The following is a 16,662-nucleotide window of genomic DNA, read 5'->3' on the forward strand; positions in this document are numbered from 1 at the left end:
GAGAGAAGCCAGAGGGACCCACAATTTGGCATCCCCCCAAAAAAGTGTTTGGATGGTCCAGTCTCTCAGAGAGGGTTGGAGGTCCACACTTATGTCCAGGGTCTGGGCAGTGCGGACGCCATTTGCTGAAGCTAGGCGCATAGGGTCTTGCTTCCTGGGCCTGGTGCTAGGAAACCTAGAGGGTAGGGGGAGGTCTGGGGAGTATTCACTGGAGACTTTCCGGCTGGATATCTGACTACTTGGGTCTCCGGAGGGAGGCTCCAGAGTCCTTGGACTGGGTATACTGGTGGGGGTGGGGGCCCAGGTGGGGAGAGGTGGCCTGGACGCCAGACAGCTGGATCAGAAAGCAGAAAATCCTCGGGGACCAGGATAAATATCCGTGGGCACCCTAGTGGTTCCTGGCTGGGGGCGGGACGAGGCTCTCCCTGTACCCCGGACCTAACACGCACGCGCGCGCGCGCACACACACACACACACACACACACACCCGCACTCACTAGCCGGCTCCGCTCTGCCGCGCCCCCACCCCACTGAGCGGGGCGATCAGCACCGAGGACAGCGCCACCCGCCCGCGTGCGGGGGCGGGGTCCGGGAGGGGCCGGCGCCTCGGTGTCTCCTGCGAGGGTCCAGTCCAGCCGCCGAGCAGGTAGGAGCCTCTGGGACGCCCGCCCTAAGCCCCCTCCTCATTCCCATCCCTAGAGAGACGGGGCGTGTGCGGGGTGGGGGCGGGAGGGCACTGGGGAGGGACCGACCGAGGAAGTGGGAGGACTGGAGCCTGAAATGGAGAGATCGGGATTTAGAGACAGGTGTGGAGACAAAGAGCAGAGGCAGGGCGGAGCAGGCAGGCGGCGAGACTGGGAGACCCCTGGAGTCACAGACCAGACCACAGGCCGAGGACAAGAGAGACACAGACCCGGTTGCGGCGAGAGCCGGGTGGGGGAATGGACAGAAATAGGGAGTGGAGAGAGAAGTGCGGAGCCCGAGGCGGTCACGAGGCCAGGTGTGAAGACAGAGCTCGGGATGCGCGGGAGAGACAGCAGGCCGGGAAGGATGTGCGCCCCCACCCCACACCCCCTCCCAACCCCACCCGGGCTGTGGCACCAGGGAGCCCTCGGCCCTGGCGGGAGAGGGCGGGGAGCCCGAGTCACCGCCCCAAGGGCCAGATGTGCAGGGAGGAGCCAGCCGAGGGGGCGTGCACCGACGCGCGAGGCCGCCCTTTCCCCACGCTCGCTCTGCGCGGGGTCAGGGGCTGGGGTCCTGACCCGGCGAGGAGCGAGCCTGCGGCGCCTGGACTCTGCATCTGTACGTCAGCCTCGCCCGTTGTCTTGCCAACAGCCCGTTGCCAGGGCAACCCCTCGTAGCTCCCGCCCCGCCCGAACCTGCCGCCCGTCGCTCGGGGCAACCCAGGGTCCCGGTTCCTACGCCCGCCTTGGCCCATTTCCGGTTCAGGCCCGCGGGGACGGGCACGGAAGGGATAGAAGTCGGAGGGATTCCTGCTTTGGAGGGCATTCCGGCCTTGGAGGGCGGGGGCGTCCCTGTGGGATGGACCTAGGTCCTGGAACCCACTCCTGGCGCGCGTCCTCCATCGCGGGGAGGCTGACACTACAACTCCCAGCATGCCTCGCGGCTGCTGGTTGTGTCCTATGTGGTCGGTCGCCCAGGGTGCCGATGGGAATTGGAGTTCGTCGTTGTTTGGAGGCTTCAATGAATGCACGGGGTGGGCGTGGGGGGCTAGGGCTCTTGGGTGTCTCCGCAGAAAGGACCGTAAGACCCCGCCGTCATGTTCTCGGAGCCTCCAACCCCAGAGCCTCCAGCGCCCGACGCGCCTCCTGACTCGAGTCGCATCGGCCCTGCCCCGGGTGAGCGAGCCTCGGGGCCAGGGCGGAGGGAAAGCTCGACTGGGATTCCCACGGGCGTGGTTTGGACAGGTGTACTCGGCGGGTGGGCGGGAAAATCCGGGTGGCACTGTAGTCGGAATCCTGGACTTGACATGAAGTGAAATGGAAACGGAACGAGAACCAGATCAAAGAGTGTGGAATGGAGTGGGCTCTTGGGACTGTGAATTGGAAGGTCCACCTCTGTCTTCTTTTAAAGACAGGGAAACTGAGGCTGGGGGAGGGGCATGACTTCTACACCCGTCAGGGGTTGAGCAGAAACGGGGGTGGAAGGGGATGTGGAATTAACAGGCTAGACAGTCTGGATGGTGTCAGGCTAGAATAGGGCATCAGATCACATTATAGGTGAGAGCAGTGGGAAGAAGAACGGGCGACAAAACGGAGTAGACCTGGCCGAGGGAAAACAAGGCCAGGATTCCAGCTTCCGCGTGTAATTCGGACTGAATCAGCCAGCTTGCTTCTTATGGCCTCAATGAGTGTTGTCTCCACGTCCTCTGCAGTACCCCTCTGGGCCCTGGCCGCAATCGTTCTGGTCTCAGGCCTCCTCGTGTTCGGCTGCTGTTTCTGTGTCTACCGGAAGCGTTGTCGGAGGCGGTTGGGCAAGAAGAGCCAGGCCCAAGCCCAGGTCCACCTTCAGGAAGTGAAGGAGCTGGGCAGGAGTTACATAGACAAGGTGTGGCCTGGCCCAGCCCCTCGGCCCTACTCTGTCCTGCACCATTGGCCCAGCAGCCTCAGTCCCCACTTTCTTCCCTCCCATGCCCACCTTACTGGCTCATCTCTGTGGGTGTTTAGCCCTGACCTGGACCCTGGGGATCTGGAGATAGGCTAGATTGAGTCCCTGTTCCTGAGAACCACTCTGGTGGTGAAGTCAGACCCTCACACAGACATTCACAACACAGGGTGGTATGTGCCCTGTGATGGGAGCTCCCAGAGCGTATGTGGGTACAGAAAAACCATCTGATAGCCTGGACAGTCCAAGGATGCTTCCCAGTAGAGATGTCTTCTGTGCTGAGACCCAAATAACACTCAGAGTTCGCCCAGGACAGAGAGGAGGACATTGTAGCTCAAGGTCTGGAATCCAGACCCTGAGGCATTTCACAATAGCTGGGGCACAGATGGCAAATAGGCTGCCCTCCAGAGTGGGTGTCTGAGGAGCTCAGTTGTACACATGTCACGTGCGCAATTGGGAACCACAGAAGATTCATGTGCAGCCAAGGAATAGGGTCATATGGGTGTTGGAATGAATCCTCTGGAACCCAGGAGGAGGACAGATTTGGGGCAAGGAGGCCAGGGAGGAGGCTGGTGTGGCAGTCCCAAGAGAGTGAAAGAAACATGAGTTGGCAGAGGTCACCGGAGTGGTAGATGACAGCTTATGGGTGTCAAGGTCTGAGTGCAGAGTGGAACAGTGCTCACCTGGGAGCCAGGAAGTCCCAGGTTCCCAACCCAGAGGAACCACTCCCCAGCTCTGTGACCTGGGAGAATTCACAGTCCCTCTCTGAGCCTCAGGTGTGTGGTCTGTAACTAGTATTTCCTCTCCTCCCTTGTCAACAAATAGCTGTTGTCATGATCATCCATAAGGCAGGACCTTTAGGGTCCTGGTGCCCAGCCTCCATCCCTGTCCCTCAAGCCATCAACATCTAAAGACCACCTGCGTCAGACTCACCTCAGGTTCTTGTGGAAACACGAATTCTGGGTCTTGCCCCAGACCTATCGAATCAATCTGAAGTGAAGGCATTTTACCACATTTCTCAGGGGAATTCTGATTTGCGTTGAATTTTGAAAATGGCTGGCTTAGATTAAGGAGTGTTCTAGCTTAGAATGGCAAATACAGGGTAAAGACACTATTCCTCCTCTGTGATTTTCTGTGGTGAGAACACTAGTCAACATGTCAGTTTGGACAACAACCCCAGTACCTCCATTTGCATGTGAAATAAATCTTCTGCATCCTTCTTGTAGGCAACAAGGTGCTATGAGCACCTGCTTTTCTTGTCTAGGCATGACAAGCACACTGCGTGTGTCACCCTGTCTGTTCTCCCCCATAGCAGACATCATTAATCAAATTTTGACTAAATAAAGCCTCTCTGTTACTATGACTAGTGCTTGCCTGTGGCAGACATCACTAATCAAACTCTGACTCTGCTTAGCCAGCAAGTGCTCAGGGATCAGTGAGTCTCCCTTGGCTTCTGGGTCAGGGGAAGAGTTCACCTGCCCTTGCTCCTGGCCCCCTAAGGTGCAGCCAGAAGTGGAGGAGCTGGAGCCAGCACCATCTGGGCCAGGGTCGCAGGTGGCTGAGAAGCATGAGCTCGGACGACTGCAGTACTCACTGGATTATGATTTCCAGAGCGGCCAGGTGGGTGTGGAGGATGGGGGTGGTGTGGAGGGGAGGGTCCGAGGGTTCTAGCCCCTTTATAGAGGAGGCCCCAAGAAGGAAGCTAAGACTAGAGTCCTCTTATCACCTTTCAGCTGCTGGTGGGCATCGTTCAAGCTGAGGGATTGGCAGCCTTGGACCTGGGGGGCTCCTCCGACCCCTACGTGCGGGTCTACCTGCTGCCAGACAAGAGGAGGCGGCATGAGACCAAGGTGCATCGGCAGACGCTGAACCCACACTTTGGGGAGAACTTTGCCTTCAAGGTGAGCTCCTGGCCTCTGTGCCCTAGGCTTGGTAACCTGCCTCCCGTCCCTGGAACACTGGGGAGCGACCCCTTCAACTTTTTCTGGAGCCAGCCCACAGCTCAGGTAGCAGCCTCCAGCTCTGGGGACTATCACACCAGACCCTGGATTGTCCCCGTGGGGCGCTGCTGACCTCTGGGCTGTTGCTTTGTGCCATTTGGGTTCCAGAGACTTCCGCACAGCTGTTCCCCTGGACCCTTGCTGCCCGAGTCGTCGCCTTCTACCTGGATGTGCGCTGTGCCGCACTTCTGGTCTCTCTGACTTACCACTCTCCGCCTTGTGTTCTCTTCCCGGTGGCCCCTCATCTAGGTCCCCTACGTGGAGCTGGGAGGCAGGGTACTGGTCATGGCGGTGTACGACTTTGATCGCTTCTCCCGCAACGATGCCATTGGGGAGGTGCGGGTCCCCATGAGCTCAGTGGACCTGGGGCGGCCAGTGCTGGCCTGGCGCGAGCTGCAGGCTGCTCCGCGGGAGGAGGTGAGCATACGGGGCCACGACCCCACGCTGGGCCCGCCCACCGCGCGCCCGTACCAATCAGATCACAGGCTTCTTGGACTCTCAGGGCTCCAGCCCTTGCAACTGCGGCTCCCCTCCTTGGGGTGCACCGCTGTGGTCGTCACTGGACCACTCCATTCTAAGGCGGGGGGTGGGGAAGAAAGGCCCGAGAGGGAATGGATGTGAAGCTGGGGCTCTGGCGAGGGGTCCCTCTCTGTCTTCCAGCAGGAGAAACTCGGTGACATCTGCTTCTCCCTCCGCTACGTCCCCACGGCCGGGAAGCTCACAGTCATCGTCCTGGAGGCTAAGAACCTGAAGAAGATGGACGTGGGAGGACTCTCAGGTGTGTGGCGAGCAAGCAAATAGTGCGGCCGGGGGTGGAGAGGGAGGCTCTGGAGCAAAGCTTCTCGCAGTTTCTGAGTCCCGAGCGTCCCTGGTGGAGAGGGGCCCGGACTGCCTGGGAAGTGTAGGTTTGCTGTGGACATGGAGAGAGCCTTCAGGGTACACAGGGTGTCTCTGTGCTCTTCCGAAGAAGCACCTCTTCAACATGAGCCCTGCACTGGCCAGTCGGGGCCTCTAAGACTCCTTTCTCCGCCCAGATCCGTACGTCAAGGTCCACCTGCTGCAGGGCGGCAAGAAGGTGCGGAAGAAGAAAACGACCATCAAGAAGAACACTCTGAACCCTTATTACAACGAGGCCTTCAGTTTCGAGGTGCCCTGTGACCAGGTGCAGGTGAGCTCGGACCTACCCAAAGCCCCTGTCAGAGCAGCCCTCCCCACACGGTCCCAGGCCTTTAAAAGCCCCTGTTGCTAGGGGGAGGAAGAACCCATCTCAGCCATTCGAACCCAGGTCCTGGGGCCCTGAGGTTGTGTTTCCAAAGTCAGTTTCCTCTTGTGAGGACCCGGGCGCCCCGCCCCCAAGCAAGATCAGGATGTTCCGCCCCCAAGCAAGACCCCGGCTGTCCCGCTCAGGAACTATGGGTACTAAGGGAAAGATTTCCCACAACTCTTAAGGAAGAGGGCCCAGCCAGGACTCAGGCCTGACCCCTCCTCCCATTTCAGAGTCCTGACGGTTTGCCCTCCGTAGGAGGCTAGTCTCTAAGGAAGCCCCTAACAATCCCTTACCAACCGGGTCCTGAGGGTTCATCTCCTTTGAAATCGGATCACGGAGGAAGAAAGACTCCAGAGCAGCCCTCTAACAGAGTCGGTCTCCTCTGTCCACTCCCACCCCCGGCACTGTTGGAGTCCCCTGAGAGGCCTTAGCGCAGGGTGCTAGCAAGTCCCCCTAGACCTCTGGCTGCTAGGGAGAGGGTCTCTTTGGCAATGACACGGGATCCCCTCCTTGCCTTGCCTCCTTCTCGAACACTCCTGTCTCTCTTCCCCCCTGCTCTTCCTGTCTCCAGAAGGTCCAGGTGGAGCTGACTGTGCTGGACTATGACAAGCTGGGCAAGAATGAGGCCATTGGGAGGGTGGCTGTCGGGGCAGCGGTGGGGGGAGCTGGCCTGCGGCACTGGGCAGACATGCTGGCCAACCCCCGGCGGCCCATTGCCCAGTGGCACTCGCTGAGGCCCCCTGACCGAGTGAGGCCACTGCCTGCTCCCTGATCCCCACCTCAAGCCCCTTGCCAAGCCTGGACTCGGCCCCTGACCTCAGACTCCTGGCCAAAACCACACCCAGGCCCACCTTTAAGCTTTCTCTGACCCCTAACCACCCCCACCCCACACCAACCCTTCCCATTCCTGCTTTCCCATCTCCCATTATGCCAATCATGGTGACTTGCCAGCTCTCCCACCAGCACACATCCAGAAGCCCCAGGGACCCCTGGGGGAGGAGAGCAATCTGGCCTCCCCCAACCCCTGCTCCCACTCTCTGCTTTGACAATCAGTGACCCTGCCTTCTTCTCCCTTCGCTCCCAGCACCCCTCTTCCTGCACAGGATCACCTGCTCCTGTCCCTAGTCGGACTCCTGCACTGCTCCTGGGACCAAATAAATACTCAGCAACTTTGGCGACCTGACCTGGTGCTTACTGGTGGGGGTGGGCAGGGTGGGGTGGGGGGCAAGAGGGTGGGATCACCTAAGGGCAAGGATAGGGCTGCCCATCCTGCGGATACACTGAGGGAAACTGACCCATCCACCCCCCCATCCACGTGTTCACTTTTTCGTTCACACACCCCTCCGAACCTGGGTGTTTTCTTCTGAAAATATTGTGGTCGGAACAATACCTCCTGTATGTTTGCTGTGAAGAGTCCATGAGAATCACTTACTCATGATTTTAATTTGCTCCTGCATCCGTGACTTCCATAGATTTTCATACCCATATTTCCCTCCCTTCCCTTCTTTCTTCCATCATTCATCCATTCTACTTTCCCTGAGGTCTTCAGGGTGGCAACTTCTGTTGGATGCTGGAACCCCAAGTTGATGCAGATCCAGAATTTTCCCCAAGCGACTTACTGTCATTTAGAAACAAAGTAGATATGTAGAGTCTGGGAATGAGATCCCCAGAGACTGGGAGAAAGGACAGAGGTACGCAGGGAAAAGCCAATGGTTGCACCTCTTCCTTCCCTCAACAAATTCTGTCTCCTAATCTGTGTCTAGGAAAGACGATCATTTCATTGCTCCTCCCTCCTCTCATTCCAGACAGGATTTCAGGTGGTAGACAAAGGTCTTTGAAATTTGGCAAGAGAGCTCTCTGATCTGGAGATTAAGTGGAAAATGAGGCAAAAGGTTCCCCCATGTACTAAAGAAAGGGCAGAGCATTAACTTGCACTAAGCTTCCTGGTAGCCAATGGGAAAAGGGAAATCTGATCAGTTACACCGATTGTAATATCTATGTGATTTAACAAATTTCTTCAAAGGGATCTGTTCATTTCTCCTATGTGAGTGAGTGAGGGGACATTTTTATGAGAACATCATAAGGTATCACTATTATTACTATTTCTGCTACTCCTGCTAACAATGATCCTCACAACCACCCCATGAAATAGACATGATAGTTATTCCCAGTTGACAAATAAGGAAACTGTGCTGAGAAGTAACATGACCTGGCTAGGATCGTACAGCCAGGAAATCCATCTGTAATTCCTGGGATCGAATTCTGTTCTGTGTTATGATGACATTGGGGTCCCTGATTCTGTGTCTCAACAAGAGAGCAGACAAATGAGAAGAATAAAATCATTGCAAATGGTGGTCCATACTGGGCAGTAAGCTAGTGAGAGCTGAGATCATTTAGAAAGGGCAGTCAGGGCCAGCTTTCCTAAAGAGGTGATTTTGAGCTGTGCTTTGAAGGAGAAGAAGGAATGAGGCTGTCTAAGATGAGCAGGAAACACAATGGAATATTATTCAGTCATAAAAAGGAAAGTTTATACTGATTCATGCTACAACATGATGAAACTTGAAAGCATGATTGTAAGTGAAAGAAGCCAGATGCAAAAGGCCACATATTGTATGATTTCATCTGTGTGAAATATACAAAATAGGCAAATCCATAGAGGGAAGAAAAGCCGATCTGTGGTTTGCAAGACTAGGGAGAGAGAGAGAAATGGAGAGTGACTGATTAATGACTACAGGATGTCCTTAGGGAATGACAAGAAAGTTCTGCAACTAGACAATGGTGATGGTTGCCCAACATTGTCAATATAGCAAATGTTATTAAACTTTATGTTGTGTGTATTTTACTACAATAAAAATAAGCAAAGATGAAGGCAAAGAGAGTTCCAGGCAGAAGGCACCCTAAGTTGCAGACTTGGTGTGTTCTCAAGAGAGCCAGCAGGCCAGTGAGTCCTGCAGGCTGTGCTGAAACCTCATCTTCGCTCCCCAGTGCCCACAGCTGTCCTCAGAAGGGGGATGGCCCCCTTCAGTCCATCACACCACTCACTGCCAGCCGCACGTTACTATTCCCAATTTCCCAATTTACAGAGCTGAAAACCGAGGCCCAGAAAGGGTGACTGACTCGTCTCAGGTTGCGTAGCTGGAGGAGATACTCACTCAAGTCCCTGCCCTTATAGACCTCGAAGACAGGTTAAGTCACCTGGTCAAGGTCTCTCAGCCAGCAGGTGAAGGCAAGACAGAAAGCCAGGCTTATCTGACACCAAAAGCCACATTCTCCAGGATCCTGCCATCTGGTCTGGATATGAAGTGATGGGAGTCACAGGGTGTAGATTGCAGTGGCCATTCTGCTGGGAAGGCAGGAGATCCCCCTGCTGGACTTGGACATTTCCAGGGGCAGTGGAGGGAGGTGGGGGGTGAGGGCAGAAGAGCAGAAATTGGAGGAGCAGAGGGGATGACACAAAGAATTCAGACGCAGAAGCCAGAGAGAACTTGGTGTGCCTCCCATGAATGTGCCCTTACCCATTTTCTGGAGCCCTGCTGCATAGTCTATTTCCGTTGTGTAAATACTCACAATGTGGCTAATTTCAAGCCACCAATGTGGTCACTGAATATGGAGTCGAGAGGAGATACCTATTAGTATGCTCTCATATAGTAATATAGTATTTCCCAGGGTCAGGATGAAGGTCCCAAAATTTAAGGTGAAGCTGATGACAATCTAAACCACCAGTCATCAAGATAAATAGTATTTTAATACAATAAGAATCAAAATTAACACACACACAAAGAGAGATCCATGACGCATAAAATATAAAAATTTTAAAGATGGCATCTGACTCTGCACTTGGACCGCTCTGCTTCACCGTAATCCTGGCCCTGATTCTCATAAAATTTTATTTAGAAAAGTAGACAGTCAGTGGTCATAGTGTGCCAGTTTGACTTTTTAAACTATTGCGTTAAAATATTATTTCCTTCATTTGTGTACAACAATTAATGTAAAAAACCTTAAGACCATCAACAACAGGAAAGTATAGTAAAATAAGAAGTAATGAGTTTTGAGTGTATATTACCTTTATTTTAATGTAATGCATTTAATTTGAATTTAATTTTAGTAATTAGTAAAACAATTTAATTTTTAGTAATGACTGTGCATAACAACCAGGTCGCGAAATTACTGACACTTGAACAACCAGGGGCCAGTGTTAGCTAGCCCCAGCCCTTCGCTGCTTTTCCCGCCTGGGTGGTAGAACCACGGTGTGAGGTGGGAAGGGGACCCAGAGGTCTAGGCGACGTCACTTTAATTTGAATTAATCAAGATTCTGTTCCTTTCTAGGTCAATTTGAGTCGACCCAGACTTACCCATCCCAGAAAAGTGGATCGTCCAAGGCCCCGCCCCCAACACCCCCAGCTCCGCCCCTTCTCCTTCGCCGTCGTCATGACAACCGCGTCCACACGCCCTTCACTCCCGCGAGCCCTCCCATTGGCCAAAAGTTCGTAGCTGTCCGGTCCCACTCGTTCCTATTGGTCAGTCTATCGCGCCTGTGCCAACCCGCGTACTCCCATTGGTTGACTGGTCGAAAAGGACGGGGGCTCCGGGCAGTTGTGTGTAGCGGGTGTGGAACAGCGGCGCAGCAAGGAGCAGGGAGGGAGGGAAGGGGCGTCCCGGAGTCTTTGGAAAGACAGAGGTGAGGGAGTGTCCCAGGGAGGAGAGGAGCGGTGAGAGGGGCATGGGTGGGCGACGCAGAAACGGTGGTTTGGGACTCTCAGGACGTCTGTTCTGCAGGGCGATGACCACACCGGCAGGCTCGGGCGCAGGCTTCGGCAACGTGTCCTGGTGGGGCCTGTCCCCGGCGCTGGACCTGCAGGCTGAGAGTGAGTCCCCACCCAGGACCGCATCTGACCCATCCTGGCAGGTGGCGCGCTAACGTTCTCCGAGGCTCCCAACGGTGGAGCCGCCCCTCACTGGGCAGCCCAAGTGGCCTCTGAGGACTACGATTCCCAGAATGCTTAGAGGCACAGCTCCCTTAGGAACCTAGGCCAGGAGTGCGAGTCTTGCTGGGAGTTGTAGTCCATCGTTCTGGGGAGGCTGCAGGGGGCGCTCTCCAGGCCACAGACTTCAGCCTGTGCCATCTTGCCAGGTCCTCCTGTGGACTCGGACTTGCGGGGCGATGCAGAGCCCAGGACCCCCGAGCTAGATGTACTGCTGCTGGGCTCCGTGGATGGGCGGCACCTGCTTCGGACCCTGGCCCGGGCGGCGCTCTGGCCTCGCAGGAGGTTACACGTGAGCTGGGATTCTGGGGTCGTTGGAGGGAGGAGAATGAGGATGAAAGCCCAGATACCTGAGTCCTTGAGGAGAAGGGAACTGGAGGCCTGGACTGCTAGGTCCAAGGGAGGTAGAAGCTGGGGACTCAAATTCCTGGGTTGTGGACTTTTGGGTTCAAGTGGGACGAAGAGCCTAAAGACTGGGTGTCCTGAGTAGTGGTGGGGAGGAGGGTTCTGAGGGCCCGTACTCCCCTATTTGAAGGAAGGAGGCCAGTGTACAGAATGCCTGGACCCTGTGGAGGGAGGAGGCTGAGGTCTTCCATTCTTGGGTCTCCTGGGAGCCAGGGACACTGATCTCAGAATCATTTTGCTCTGTCTTTCCAGTTCTATGTGCTAGAGAATAATCTGGAAGCTGTGGCTCGACACATACTGATCTTCAGCCTAGCTTTGGAGGAACCTGAGAAGATGGGGTTGCAAGGTGAGTTGCAAAACCTGGTATATTCTGGCCGCCAGCCTCTTCCCTGTGCCCACAGGGGTTCTGGCATTTCTATGGTCCAGTTAAACGTCCTGGTCATTGTTCCCACCTGTGCAAAAATATACTACCTCTTAGAGCCGCTGAGAGAATTCCAGGAAAAAATTCACATAAATTCTCAGCCCCGTGCATGACTCAGGGTAAGCATTCCAAACCTCCTGACACAGCATAGGGTCAAAGGAGAACAAAGGACTTCTTAAGAGGTAGCGAGTCTCCCAGATATGGGGAAGGTTCGGTGGAGCTCAGTCCCTCACAGAGCCTCTCCACGGGCCTCAGTGTCCTCAGTTAGAGGCACAAATCCCAGAGGGTCTGCCTTGAGAATGCAGCCCTGGAAGGAAGAGGAGGATCTGGGCAGGGAGGCAGTGATGACAACTTCTCAGTGACAATGACTTTGGCTTAGCACCTTGAGGAGAGTCTGGATTGAGACAGTCTGTTCAAATTCTGGCTCTGCTTGCTAAGTGACCTGGGGCTAGTATCTGCAGCTTTCTGGGCCTACATTGTTTCTACATTGATAAAATGGAGATCCTAAAAGTTCTTTTCCCATAGAGTGCTTGTGAGGATTCAATTGGAAAACAAAAACAAAAACAAAAAAACACACAGCTCCTGGCTTATGCTATAGACTCAGTACCTCTTAGTGCTGATTATTGTTATCACGATTGTGGGTGGTAGTTTTTCCTTAATATCCCAGAGCACTCAGGATACATGGCACACACTTCACAGCACACCTTGTAAAAGCCTTTGAAGGAACTAGATCTAACTAAGGGTATATGGTTCTGTCTTTAAATAACTTTAAGATTCTCAAACCACTAAATGAAACAATTTACATATTGATAGAGATTCGTTGATACAGATGTATATGTTCTAACAACTAAAGGTATATAGTTCTCTTGTAAGATTCCTGATTAAAATGGAACAATTTAACACTGTACTATTTTAGCACCCATAAATCTCCATTTCCACCCCGATCTATATATAACTTTTTCTTTTTTTAAGGCAAGGAAAATTTGAACATGAAATTCAGGTTTGGGCTCATCTGCAGGGTGGGGAAGACTAGAAGGATGCCTAGATTAGGTTTAAGTTATTCATGTTTGAGGGGTGGATGAGGAGTTGGCCAGTATCCCTTATGCTCACATGACTATGACATCATAAGATTACTATAAAGAGGGTATGCGTCACCCACACGGGTCCAGTTTCTGGCTTCCCTCCGCTGCTCCCCCCACTAATCCGCCCCTCTCTCCCCAACCCCCCAGAGAGGAGCGAGACCTTCCTGGAGGTGTGGGGGAACGCGCTGCTGCGTCCCCAGGTGGCCGCCTTCGTGCGCGCCCAGGCCAAGCGCCTGGTGCACCTGGTTCCCGAGCCCGACCGCCTGGCGGAGCAGCTGCCCTGGCTCAGCCTGGGCGCCCTCAAGGTGCTGTCACCGCCCAGGATCCGAATGGCCACGCGGAGAATGGAAATGGGCAGCCCCAAAGGGTTTTCCCTGATGGAGTTTGAGCCCTAGCTCCCCAGCTCCCAGTGTGGGATGTGACTTGGGGGTGGTTTCTACTCGCTGAACTGCAGTTTCTTCATCTGAGAAATGGGAGAACGGTTCCCACGCCCGGGCTCGGGAGGGAGGGAAGAGCGGGAGAAACGGCTCTCCCTGCAGCCCCCTCTCCCTTGCTCTCTTCCCACGCATGCCGGCCGTGCAGTTCCGCGAGCGCGACGCCCTGGAGGCTGTGTTCCGCTTCTGGGCCGGCGGGGAGAAGGGGTCCGAGGCCTTCCCCATGAGCCGCCTCTGGGACTCCAGGCTGCGCCACTACCTGGGCTCCCGTTACGACGCCCGGCGCGGTGTCAGCGACTGGGACTTGCACATGAAGCTGCACGACCGCGGGGTGAGGGCCCTGGGAAGGGGGCTGGAGGCCCCATTTCTGGATGTGCAGGAGGTGGGGCTGAGAGGCTGGGGGCCCGGACTCCTGAGTCTGAGTGAGGAGGGGCCGGGGGCCCATATACCAGATTTGCTTCGACCTCTGTTCGTCCTCCTACCCAGGCCCGAGTCATCCACACTCGCGAATTCCGGCGTTGGAGGGACACTGGTGTGGCCTTTGAGCTCAGAGACTCCAGCGCCTACCACGTGCCGAACCGGACCCTTGCGTCAGGTCGCCTCCTGAGTCATGTGCGTGTCCACTCCCTACCCTGTCCAGTCGTCCTTTTCGGGGACACAGGAACTGGGGTCTCCAACATTGACCTCACTTGCCTCTTCTCTCCCTTCTTCCCCAGCACGGAGAGCGTGTCGCAGCGCGCGGGTATTGGGGGGACATCGCCACGGGTCCATTCGTGGCCTTTGGCATTGAAGCAGATGATGACAGCCTCCTGCGGACCAGCAATGGACAGCCAGTCAAGGTGTGTGACCAGAGGTGCTGGGGCTGGGGGACATTCCGCTGTTCTGTACTTTCTCAACCCGGTCCGGAAATCCGAGCTAGCCTGGGCATTCGGGGGAGGGGTGGGGTACTCTAGGCCCTGCCGGGTCACGGGGGCTGTGCCTCTCCTCTCCCCAGACCGCCGGTGAGATCACGCAGCACAACGTGACAGAGCTGTTCCGAGAGGTGGCCGCCTGGGGGCGCCCAAGAACTGCCCAGGGAAACCCCGAGCAGGTGCACCAGGACCAGGATGGAAGACCAGAGCGCGGTAAGCGTCCGCATCAGCTCACCCCCCTGAAATGGGAGTTGAATGGTAAAGAGGGCACATCATCCTCCGGGCAACAGTGGGACCCGGACCTCCATCCCAGGCTTCAGGTATTTCATGTCCGAGCACGTACCAATATGGTTTCCAGTGTCTGAACAAGTGATCTCCTGTTCCTGACATTGTCTTTTTCTTTCTCTGTATTTCTCTCTTTCCTAAATCCTGACACCATGTTATCTTTCTGAATTCCAACAGTTGTATTCTAATCCTACCTGCAGAAGTCTAAAAGACAGAGCATTCTAGCAAGGTGCTGGGTCCCAGCTCACCTTTGGAGGCCCCCCCCCCCCATTCTGGTCATGCCTCCTTGTAACCATCCCCCAACCTGGCTCTTCCTTGGTGTCTGGATGCCCTGTATGGCCATGGGCCACCCACTCTTTCCCTCTCTTGAGTCTCAGCAGCCTACTCTGTAAAATGGGTCTGCTTGCCACGCTGCTTGCCGGGCTGCCCTTCCCAGAATTTTCCAGGAATCCATCTATGAGAAAGGATGAGAAAGGGCTTCAGGACAGTCAAGGAGTATTTTCTCCAAGCTTTGTGGGTCGGCCTAACTCTGTCAGTTCTTCCCCAGCTGCTCTTGCCCCGGAATTCTTCACTGTGCACTTCCTGCCTCTCGGCTCTGCCCAGACACTTCACCACAAAAGCTGCTACAAGGAACGGTTCCAGCTTCTCTATGTGGCCTGTGGGTAAGAGAGAGGTTCCCAGACTTCACTCCCCAAGCTCCTCCTCCTCACACCCAGGATCCTTAGTCCCCCAGCCAGATCCCCCAGCCCCACTCCTCTCTCAGGACCTGGAAGTCTCAGCCTCGGCCCTCCCTTCCCTCTGCGCAGGATGGTGCATCTTCTTAGCCCAGATCTGGGGGCCACCGTGGCCCCTGGAGGACGCCTGGTGGTGGAATTAGCGCGGTGAGCCAGCGGAGGGCTGGGCAGGGAGCGTCCAGGCTGAGGGCTGGAAGCCAGGACCCCTAACGGCCCCCTTCTTGGTTTCAGATACCTGGTGGACCTGCGGCAGGAGCAGCTGCAGGGGTTTGCCAGCCGGGTTGAGGAGCTCGCTCGGGCGGCTGGGTTCACCCTACTGCCGCAGGCCAGGCCCTTGGAGACCTTCGCGCGCTTCCACAAGGCCCCAGACTCCACTTGTGGCACTGGCTCCGCTGTGGACTCCATGACTCCGCTCCCTGACGTCCCAACCCCGCCCCTTGAGGACCTGAGCCAGGCTCTGGAAGGCGGGACCCCACCCCCTGAGCCCTTCAAGCGGCCCCCAGAGTCTCTGGCTCTACCCACAGAGTCAGACTCCACAACCAGAGAGTCTGACCCCTGTCCCCATCTCTGACTTGTAAAGTCAGGTCCTGGAATTTGAGCCCGCCTCTAGAACACTCAGTTCTGTTCTCAGCAGTCTCTATCAGCTCCAGAGGTGTTGCTGGCATTTCAAATTATCGTCCTGGGATTCTGTGTTCTGTTCCTAGAATTCTAGATTGTTCTTTTAGAGTTACATGTTCTGCTCTTGAGACACCGCCTACAGAGATGGGCCCTGAGTCTCAGGCCCTCTGTGTGGTCTCCTTGTCCCCCAAGGTCCTGTTTTAACTGGGGATGGGGGAATTGCTCTCCAGGGCTGTTCAACACCCCCAGGAGCCCAGTAAAGAGAGCGGGGTCCTCTTCTTCGTGTGCCTCTGTGTCTTTCTGGTCTTCAGTCTTGTCTCCAGGACTAGGACACGGGATGAGCTAGAGTGGTCAGGAGAGACCCAGTTCCTACTGAACCAGAGGTGAATTTCTCCTTACTGTTTCTCCAACTGTTGTGGCCTGAGAGTCTGGGCCATACCTGGATCCTCAAATAAATCAACAAATTTTATTGAGTGGCTAACAAGTTTCGGATACAGAAACTGACCATAGCTCTTAGGAATATTGCAGTCCAATGTGGGGATGAGGCTCAGACTCCTGGGTCTGAAGGAAGAGGAGCTGAGGGTCTGGACTCCTGGGTCTGAGGGAGGAGGGGGCTAGATTCTGAACTCCTGGGTCTGAGGGAAGAGACTGGGGGTCTGGACTCCTGGGTTTGAAAGAGGAGGGGCTGGGGGTCTGGAATCCTCGGTCTGAGAGAGGAGGGGCTGGGGGTCTGGACTCCTGGGTCTGAGGGAGGAGGGGGCTGGGGTCTGAACTCCTGAGTCTGAGGGAAGAGGGACTGGGGGCCTGGACTCCTGGATCTGAGGGAAGAGGGGCTGGGGGTCTGAACTCCTGGGTCCAGAGGAGGGAGGAGGGGGCTGGGGGCCTGGACTCCTGGGTC

The 16,662-nt window shown here is 55.6% G+C and overlaps 2 protein-coding genes across 6 annotated transcripts; both read left to right on the forward strand.

Annotated features, from left to right (window-relative positions):
* The first annotated feature begins 36 nt into the window (after positions 1-36).
* On the forward strand, positions 37-10,398 carry SYT5 (synaptotagmin 5). 5 transcript variants are annotated; one of them, XM_059153500.1, is made up of 10 exons: positions 37-646; positions 1,736-1,859; positions 2,396-2,568; positions 4,126-4,245; positions 4,359-4,526; positions 4,875-5,042; positions 5,286-5,403; positions 5,660-5,793; positions 6,977-7,079; positions 10,219-10,332. In XM_059153500.1, exons 2-9 carry the CDS (start codon positions 1,781-1,783, stop codon positions 7,073-7,075), a joined length of 1,059 nt encoding a protein of 352 aa, XP_059009483.1. In that variant the 5' UTR covers positions 37-646; positions 1,736-1,780; the 3' UTR covers positions 7,076-7,079; positions 10,219-10,332. The 5 variants fall into 5 exon arrangements, with proteins under 5 accessions (XP_059009483.1, XP_059009482.1, XP_059009479.1 ...); XM_059153499.1 differs by lacking the exon at positions 6,977-7,079 and having other exon boundaries at positions 10,219-10,398; XM_059153496.1 differs by lacking the exon at positions 10,219-10,332 and having other exon boundaries at positions 6,464-7,065.
* An 87-nt stretch (positions 10,399-10,485) lies between these two features.
* On the forward strand, positions 10,486-16,233 carry DNAAF3 (dynein axonemal assembly factor 3). Its single transcript, XM_059153495.1, has 12 exons — positions 10,486-10,570; positions 10,669-10,757; positions 11,024-11,166; positions 11,532-11,625; positions 12,930-13,087; positions 13,365-13,547; positions 13,703-13,828; positions 13,933-14,055; positions 14,211-14,340; positions 14,960-15,074; positions 15,219-15,293; positions 15,378-16,233. The coding sequence occupies exons 2-12, from the start codon at positions 10,673-10,675 to the stop codon at positions 15,715-15,717; spliced, it is 1,572 nt and encodes a 523-aa protein (XP_059009478.1). The 5' UTR covers positions 10,486-10,570; positions 10,669-10,672; the 3' UTR covers positions 15,718-16,233.
* Positions 16,234-16,662: the final 429 nt, after the last annotated feature.

This window comes from Mustela lutreola, chromosome 16 (assembly GCF_030435805.1).
Source record: "Mustela lutreola isolate mMusLut2 chromosome 16, mMusLut2.pri, whole genome shotgun sequence".
Taxonomy (NCBI): Eukaryota; Metazoa; Chordata; class Mammalia; order Carnivora; family Mustelidae; genus Mustela; species Mustela lutreola.

Bases quoted from the DNA above. Each gene is read 5' to 3' on its own strand.
- DNAAF3 (XM_059153495.1), top strand. From the start codon at position 10,673: ATGACCACACCGGCAGGCTCGGGCGCAGGCTTCGGCAACGTGTCCTGG. The intron at 14,056-14,210 runs GTGTGTGACCAG...TCCTCTCCCCAG, and splicing joins GCAATGGACAGCCAGTCAAG to ACCGCCGGTGAGATCACGCA. The intron at 14,341-14,959 runs GTAAGCGTCCGC...GTTCTTCCCCAG, and splicing joins GGATGGAAGACCAGAGCGCG to CTGCTCTTGCCCCGGAATTC.
- SYT5 (XM_059153496.1), top strand. From the start codon at position 1,781: ATGTTCTCGGAGCCTCCAACCCCAGAGCCTCCAGCGCCCGACGCGCCT. The intron at 1,860-2,395 runs GTGAGCGAGCCT...CGTCCTCTGCAG, and splicing joins TCGCATCGGCCCTGCCCCGG to TACCCCTCTGGGCCCTGGCC. The intron at 2,569-4,125 runs GTGTGGCCTGGC...TGGCCCCCTAAG, and splicing joins GCAGGAGTTACATAGACAAG to GTGCAGCCAGAAGTGGAGGA.